Source organism: Pyxicephalus adspersus, chromosome 3 (genome assembly GCF_032062135.1).
Source record: "Pyxicephalus adspersus chromosome 3, UCB_Pads_2.0, whole genome shotgun sequence".
In the NCBI taxonomy this organism is placed as follows: Eukaryota; Metazoa; Chordata; class Amphibia; order Anura; family Pyxicephalidae; genus Pyxicephalus; species Pyxicephalus adspersus.
In genome coordinates, this window is record NC_092860.1 from 69217797 (window position 1) to 69227081 (window position 9285).

The 9285-nt window shown below is 36.5% G+C and overlaps 1 protein-coding gene across 1 annotated transcript in view; it reads right to left on the reverse strand.

Annotated features, from left to right (window-relative positions):
• The window catches only part of TBXA2R (thromboxane A2 receptor), a 49329-nt gene that overhangs the window by 16323 nt on the left and 23721 nt on the right, over nt 1-9285 (reverse strand). Inside the window, exon 2 of the mRNA XM_072405069.1 lies at nt 7074-8052. Within this exon, the coding sequence (XP_072261170.1) occupies nt 7074-7913 (840 nt within the window). The 5' untranslated portion in view covers nt 7914-8052. The remainder of the gene's footprint in view (nt 1-7073; nt 8053-9285) is intronic.

The window sequence follows — 9285 nt, forward strand, 5'->3', positions numbered from 1 at the left end:
TTATATATGTATCTAAATATACACACACATATATATATATTTATATATATGTATTTATACATATAGAAAATACTTTTAACATTAAATCCTCCCCAACTTTATTTTATTTTTTTTAATTAATAGAATATCTGTTTACTGGTATACAAATCTAAAGGATCATATAAATCAATGATTATGAAATGTCTAATTGCAAAAAAAAGAAACAAACAGCCAATTTTGACAGACTGCGCAAGTGCTAATTGCAAGTGAATTTCTATCACCTGTGCGCTTCAATTTGAGCATATATAAGGGTGTTGCCTATCTTGCTTTTTACCTTTGTCTTTTTTTTTTTCTTGGAGGGGCTGTTGTTTTGTGTGTTATACTAATTAATCTATGTTGCTGCATTTGATACTTTGCTTACCCTTAAACACAATAGCTGCTTTTTTAAAAAAACTTTGAATGTTTCAATGTCCATTTTGCATTTTCCAATTCAATGTTAATGCTATGTTATTGTGTTTGTGGACATATTGTTTGATTGCAAAATTATGCCTTTATTGTCACTTTTCAATGTTTGTCCTGCATAAATATTTTCCAATGCAGTTTTCCACCCTTGATAGGCCAAAATTGCATATTGGTTTGGTAAGTATTTTTTAAATGCAGTATTTTTGGGGCCATTGAACTATTTTGGCTTTATATGTAAGTGCGGGTTTTCACGTGTTTTGTTTGTTCTTTTTAATTTTTTTGTCATGTAAATTTAGTGGTGTGTGTGTGTATTTTTTATTTTTTTTATATTTTAATGTGACCTTTTAGCAAATGTTTCTTTTGAATAAAGTTGTTTGTAAAATGTTGTTGTTTGTTTTTTAGGGGTTTGTTGTTATGTGATCTCCTTTCCAATCTCCCAGTACGTACAGTTTAAAAAGTCATTTGTGATTGTTTTTAAGCTGTTCCTTCCTCTGATTTATTTGTAAGGCTAAAAAGCAGCACAATTGTCTTGTTAAAACTCAGTTGTTTGATGTGCATAGTTGTGTGCCAAACTTCAGAAGTATGTAGCGCATAGTTGTGCGCCAAGGTGGACCCGCTAAGTGTGCATGAACTGTGTTTTATCAGTTGAAAAAATGCACTGCACTTTTGCACAGTCCTCATTCAGGTAAGTTTGTATTTTTTTGTGTATATTGCTTGTTTTGCTTCAAGTGCCTTCATGCATGCATGTATTTATAGACATGAGTGCACATGAAGCAAAACATGTATGTATGCATTTAGATGTGTGTACATATACATAGAAAAAAGAAATTATAGGAAGAAATAGGCAAAGAGGGCTTTTTGGTCCATATTGCCTCACATGCTTTAAATTGAAAAGATTGCCTGTTTGTGCCTATGATTTCTGATGTCATGGGCTTGGCTACAAGCAACATTCATGGATGATATTGCTTCTGGTAAAAGGAGGAATCCACCTTATGTGCTTCCACTACCAAGCTGAGGGGAGTAAGTCAATATATATAGAGGGCCAAGATCTAAAATTTCATTCAAACCTGCAGAAACATTCTGAAGGGATGGAAAAGCCAGGAAATGTTTGGCACAAAGTGGATTTGGCCCTGGAAGTTTCATATACTAGTACTTTCTGTTTTGTGTAAACACCTAAATAATGCATGCAATCCAGTATTTATGAGCATTAAGTTAAGCAACAACACAACATCTGTTCATTTCTAAGAATGCGAGACCCTGCTTGTGAATTTGGCAATCAATGTGCTTGGCAACCTGGACCTCCTTCCATCATCAACTCAGCTGGACAACTAATTGACAACCTGTTTAGACAGCAAGTCGAAGTGTGTTTGTATACTATAGTGCTAAGATCAGGCAGCACAGCACAATGACAACAAACCTATAAAACCACTACAAATGAACAGAGGAGTTGTGTGGGGGCAAATCAACATTAGTGCAAATGACTATTTAAAAAAAAAAAATCAAAACCATGACAATTTATTCAGAAAAGAACTACGTACATAATACCTTCAAATATCAATATGTGACAATGGAAATGGAAACCATTTCCTTTGAAATACTTTGAAAATGGAAACCATGCAGACATTTGTACTCAATACGTGTGGAAAAAAATTACAAAATATTGCTGAAGAATTGCTAAACAGCATAAACTGGCATTACAAACCAGGCACAAAAACATGCAGCAACAGATGAAACTAACAATAATAAGGATTACAAAAAATCACATCAATGCATACCATCCAAGCAAACGTACTTAATTAAACACACACTCACAAACATATGACATATTAGAAAGTGCTACTTAGTATATATCCAGCTTGATAGAAATTAGTTTGCAGTGTTGCAACCAAAAGAAAAAGAATAAAAAAAAACAAGTGCAACAAAAGTAGCTATAAATGAAGCAAGTTTGTGATTAAGTAGAATGTAACATAAAAAAGTAGCACTTACACAAAAAAACATCAAGCACTAAAGATTCAAACTGACCTGTTAAATGGACTGGAGATGCACACAGAACAGGGTGCAGGTGTGCACAATCAATTGCTATGACCTTATCATTGAGTTTACCATCTGCTCCTTAATCGCACAGCTGAAAATTATCACCCTAATTGGCGTATTCAAGATCTTTGCTCTTTTTTGCAGGAAACCGGCAGGCGAGTTCACTAGAACTTGGCCCCGACTCGTGGGAATAGAACTTGCCGACCGGTGCGTTGAGTGTACAAGCATTTTATTGATAAATCAGGCCCTATTAGTCTCTTGCTGGGTAGAACTGGCTTGCTTGTGGGCTTTCTGGAGGTCTGCAGAATTTTGCACCAAAGCCTTTAACACATCCTCCATAATGACAAAAAAAATGTGCACTGTCTCTTTAAATGTGTGCTGCCACTTTTAAGGTATAGTGGGTATTAACCCAGTACCAATTGGCAATCAGTTCAAAATAAATGAACTTACTAGTTAGCTGGGATCCGCAGATGGAGTTGTTGCCCACATCTAAAACACCAAATGGGAGAATTGGATTTAAATGCGTAAAAGCAGTACATTGTTTTCAAGAACATTTATTTTACAGTATATAATAGTATGACTATAATATTTATTCTTTTTTTAAAAATTAAAAAACTAGAATAAAATTTATATATATATAATTAAATATATATAGATATATATATTTTTTTTTATTTGTTTAATTTCATATTTTCACATGATTTTGTGTTTCAAACTTTAATATACTCTTACTATTATAATATACTGGAAATAAATTTTCATGAAAAACAATGTACCGCTTTTAGACAAATAAAACCAGAAAGAAATGTACCACTAGGGAGGTTAAAATAATGGTGGAAATGAGGTACCCCTAAGCCCCCTTGTAAACAGGGAGCATAAAGAGTTGCCTTTTGTACCCTGCTCCTTTAACCCCCCCCCCCCCCTCCCCACATATAAACTTCATAATTTCAATTTGAAAATGTTTGATGATTGAGCCTGAGATTGAGATCAGTAGATAACTAAACAAATCATTCTTGGGAGAACATTTATTGTTATCATCAAACCATGATGGTGGTGACTTAGCCAATCTCACTAAATCAAAGAGAATAGTCTTTATTAGCGGGTCATAGTTGGCCCAGTATAGTGTGTGATACATTGGGGTCAAGGGATTTTTCACTATTGACATAGAGGCCTGATAACTTAGCAAAGTCTCCCAATACTTTAAATAGATTCTGTTGGTATTAGAGAAGTAATATATAACAAAACATTGTCTGCAAAGGAAACAAATTTATATTTCCTTTGACCATAAGTAATGCCTGTGATATTTGTGTTAGAGTGTTTAGCAGTTGTTAATGGTTCTATGGCTAGTGCCATAAATAAAGGTGAGAGGGGGCAACCCTGTCTGGTAACTTTTTTGATAAGGATGGGGGATGACATGTAGCCTGTTTTTTTGTTTTTTTTGAGGAAGGAAGGGAAGAATCAGCAGGAAAGAGGAAGACTGCCCTTTCTGTGTATAGTACTTCCGCTATATAGCACGACATTCCTTTCAGTTTTTTAAAAACATTTTTATTTTATTGCAGTTTTATAAGAGATAATAATGTCATAGAATTCCAGTATAAAAAAAAAACAATATTCTTGGGATAAAGTTCAATACCCACGGGAGTGACTGGTATAGTAGATATCTGAACGTCTGTTCCAGGCCCACCCACTGTTTACATCTCGAGTGCCAGCACCAATCTATCACCCTCGTGAAACCTCTGCCTAATAAGAGAATACTTAGACACACCCAAGGAGGCTTGGGTAGAAACAGCAATTTACGATTTAGTCTGGTACCCTTGCATTCCCACACGAAATTGGGAAAGTTCATTGGGTTTGGATATTTTGAAAAAAATATTTTGGATTAGCTATTGGCAGAGCCCGGAACACAACAGTCTCAGTAACTTTAATTTTTTAATTTTTATTTATTTTGATAATATTTATGAGACCAAACCAGGAGAATATCCCATTGGCTCACCTCTGGATATTTGCCCCAATACGGGTGAGAAGTGGGGGGAAGTTGAGATTAAATGTTTGCAATAGACATTTTGGCAAAAAGGTACCTAAATTTGTAAGCCCTGTCTCTAACCAATAGAAGGAGTAAGATTGCAATGCCTATGAGAGCAAACATGCAGTGTAAGATTCATGGCTTCTGATTTGGAGTAGTTTATCTTAAAATTGTTACCAAATTCTCTCATGAGATTGGGTAGGGTAACTATTGGGTTTGAAAAGACAAACATCTGCAAGCCATCTTTTGCTGTGTACCTCCCATATCCAACCCCATGATATCTGTATTATTTCTGATAGCACACAATAATAGTTCAAGTGTCAGAAAAAAAATCAGAGGGGAGAGCAGGCAGCCCTGATGTGTCCTGTTTTGTATTAGAAGAGTATTAGAAGTTCACCCTAAATCCAACTCCACAGTAATTGGATACACGCCAGCATCTGGTCTCCTAGGCCTATATGTTTAAGAACCATGGACATAAAAAACAGTCCACCTGGTCAAACGCCTTTTGGCGTCTGTAGAGAGCAAAATAGAAGGGGTTCCATTTAGCGAGGCCTCATGAACCCAATTTAGGACCCTAATTGTGTTGTCCCCAGCTTCCAAGGAGGGCATGAAGCCAGCTTGGTCTAAATGAATCACTTTATACAGTAGGGGTTGTAACCTCAGTGCCAATATTTGTGTGAATAACTTGAGAACCTGATTGAGAAGGGAGATTGGGCGGTAACTTGCACATGCCGCTGGATCTTTTCCTTCTTTCGGTATAACTGAGATATGTGCCCTGAGAGAGTCCTGTGGGAAAAGACCACCCTCTGCAATGATGTTTAACTCTTTTAGAAAGTGCTGAACCAGAGTAAAATGCTTTAAAATTTGGCAGGGTGAAGCCATCTGGGCCGGGAGCCTTGCCTGTTAATGTGAGACGTAGGGCTCGTTGGAGCTCTTCGCCTGTAATAGCTGATTCCAGAGACAAGATCATGTCCTCTTAAAATTTGGGCATGCCAGATCGCTCTAGGTAGGCTCAGCAGCTTGGGAAAGGGTGTCCCGCTTACCTCCAAGCATGGAGGGGAGAAGGAGGGGGCCTGCACTGCAGCTGGGATCTGCACTGCACTGCAGCCTGCACTGGAGGCTGATGTGGTCACTGCCCTGTGCCTGCTGATGTAGGCTGTGAGTTATCACCTCTGAGGGGGAACCTGCTGCCGTAGAGCTGTCAGGTGATTCCCTGTTCTCCTGTTAACCCCCTGGGTAATGTGCAAATTGGATGTGGCGTGGTCGGATTCTATGATGTAGCCAAGTGCATGGCTAAAAGAGAGAAGAATAGATCAAGTTCCTTCCCATGGTCTTTAGGAAGCCTTATTTTTGTGCTGTGTCACAAGTGAGTGCTGCTGTTTTAGGCTGAAAAGCTAAGCCTGGGCAGGAGACGAAGCTAAATACGACCTTCCTGGTCCTCATGCTAGTCACGCCCCCCCCAAACATCCATTTTCCTAATGGCAACAGACCCCCATTGGCAATGGCAGGAACAGCAGTAGCAGCATCAGCAGAAAAAACAACAACATACAAAATTTTGAACTTTTGAGTCATGCATAAAGGATGAGAAAGATTTGGTAGAATTTGGTAGAATTCAGTTCCCAAGTATTGTCCAGAACTTGTTCATCACTGTGACTGAGATGATGAATGAGCCAGACAGTCCACAAGCTGCGAGGAATCTGTCTCTCACTATATTGTGAAAACATGTATATTGGGAAATCTTTCTGTTTGTCACCACTGTTGGTGGTGTGCTTAGTAGTTTTCCAAAAAGGAAGGAGCAAAAAGCATGCAGCTTTCCTTCCCTTTTGATGAAAACTGGACTAAATCCATACATTTATGACAAAGTTGGTTATGTTGTCACCAGCAATTATGGTGAAAATTTAACCCCCCAAAAACAGAGTTTTCTGTTGAATGGAATGTAAAAAAGTGCCCTGAGAGAGTGAAAGAAGTTTGGTTAAAGTTTGAAGAGCGAAACATAAACAAAGGCAACTGAAAGAATGGGAAGAAGTGAATCTGACATGGTGAGGTTTTCTTATTGCAAGGGCTTTCTACAGTATGGTCTATAAAAATGTGATAAAGACTGTCCTATGAAGTAGTACTGACCAGCTCACTTGAATAATTGAAAAAAAAAATAAAAAAGCTGGGTTATTGATTTAGAATAGGTTGATCCAGAGCATATCCCTTTGCGTCAATGCTTACCTAAACTGAGAAAACAAAAAAACACCAAGAGGTAGTACTATTAGACAAAAGAGACATGCAATGTAAATTAACATTGGGTTACATTGCTTCATTAAGTTTAAGGTCTATAAATGCAGGTTTTCATTGGCTTTATTTATCATTTGAACTCTATGGACTTTTTTCACCCTAACTATGTAACATTGGTACACTCTAAAAGACAGAACTGTGGTTTAAAAAGCTAATTTTGTACAACATTAAGAAGTAAACACTAAATGAAAAAAGCCACCATTTTGTATATTCATGATTATATTATGTCTTTTTGCAATTTAGAGATTCATATTTTACTTTTGATGCAGGTATTAGGAACAAAAAAACTTACCAATAAAGGAAGCCAACACAGGCTAGCAATTATCATGATCCCGACAAGCTGAACCATCATTTCTACTTCACTGTCTCTTCTTCTCTGAACAGTCTCACGGTCATGATAAACTCTGCAGAGAGTCACTACACTGATAGTGTTGAGGATAAAAGAGAGACATACTGCAAATATGCCCGTCAGGGAGAAGATTAATCCAAATGCTTTACTCTTTGAATCTTGCAGCAGAGTTAGAAAACACCAGGATTTTGGAAATTGTAAGGTGTATTTTCCAATTCCCATAACAGGCAATAAAGCCAACAAGAAAGCGAAACTCCAAACCATGACAACAATTCCCCAAGCTCTTTTTTTGGAAACATTGGCAGAATGTGAAAAAGGTCTGTTTATACCAAAGAAGCGTTCAACAGCCATAGAGGCACCAAGAAGAAGAGGACATAGTCCATAAAAGACCATTGAAAGTCCAAAAAAATTGCAAAGATGACAGTTTTCATCAAACACCTGCCAATCAAAATGTGTAATATGGTAAGATACCACTATAATACCAGTTACCAATAGTCCCATGAAATCGGTTACCACCAATCCAAGAAGAAATATTAGGAAAGAGGACCGCGAGCGACTCTGAGTTTTTTTTGATGCACTAACTAACACACAAAAAGCAAATAGATTGGAGCCAAGGCCAATGATAGAAAAAATAGTTGGGAACCACAAAGAGGTAATTGGTTTTTGGCCTGCCATTGGAGTTGTCATATTAATATATCGAAAGCAGGATCCTACAGATAAAGATATATTAGCTTTTTCCTTGTCAAGGCATGGATTATCTTCAGTCCCGTTTACAAGACACATACTTGAATCCTTTGACAGAATTTTTAACTTTTAGAAATAAATAGATATGCAGCAGAATCTAGGGTCTCATTATCTTTTGTTGAAGTTTTGAGAGGCTTGACATTTTGTTCTTCAAAAATGTTCATGCATTTTTCAGAAACTGAAAAAAAGAAAATGTACAAAAATATTTTAGTTTCTAAAAGCTAATACAATCTAAAAAGTTATATATATATATATATATATATATATATATATATATATATATATATATATATCACTAAATCAATACCTTAGCAGTAATTTAAAAAAATGTACAATATGAATAGTAATAACTTTTATAAAATATTTACAGTAAAGGTAAAATGAGAAAAGAGCATTGGCAGTACACATTTTGATGGGTTTGTAGATATACAAATACCTAGACAGAGTAAAAATTTTGAAAGTTTTGCAGTTTTATTATAGTTGGGAATAACAGCTGAATACTTTAGAAATACTGTAGCTGTCTAAAAAAAAAACTTTGTGTTTATTTAAAGGGAAGATAAAAAATTTATAGATTTGCCCCTGTGTGTTTTGGAATATACCAAAACTACCATGACAGTGGTAGCCCCAGAACTGCAGGAATTAAATTCTCATTTTCTTCTCAGTGTACTGATACAAATCACTTTTTTTCTCGGGTTTGTTTGCAAGCCTTTGTTGTCTTTTCAAAGCAGGACTGCTGGCCAGCTTTGTATGCAATGATACGATAGTGTCCGCGATCATTGGAGTGTGGAAGAAAGGCATCTTTAGGGGCCTGGTTGCGTTAGGAGAAAACCAGCGAGAACAGAGGATAAGATAAGTAAAATGCTTTTTATATATACCCTGGAAAAAATATTTTCACCTAGTAGTATAGGGTGAAGCACACTACACATACAGTTTTAACATATTTGCAAAATTCAACTCTCATTTGAGCTTGAAAAACCATGTTTTAAGAAGGACATAGTTCAAATGTCCCCAGCTCATTTACCAAAAAGAATGGGGGAGGTTAAGAAAAATGGGTTTGTTCAGACACCTTTAGGCCTTGTTCACACAGAGTTTATCTTAAACAGCAGTATGTAAAGCAAACTTTTGTAAAACTTTTGACAGACATAAAGCTGTTTTGTTGCAGTCTTTTGTAAAAACTTTAGTTCTAGTATGGAATTGCACAACATAAACCTAAAAGTGCCAACTCACTTTAAACAAGGCACTTAAAGGGTTCACTAAGCTTGTAAGTAGTGGGTAAGCCTGCTATCAATGTATCGAAAATAACAGTCAACCTCATAATACACTTAACTTATCTGTTATCAGACAAATGACCTCTGACACCAAGCCCCTGATTCATCAAGCAGAATCGGATGATCGCTCGCGCATTCGTATT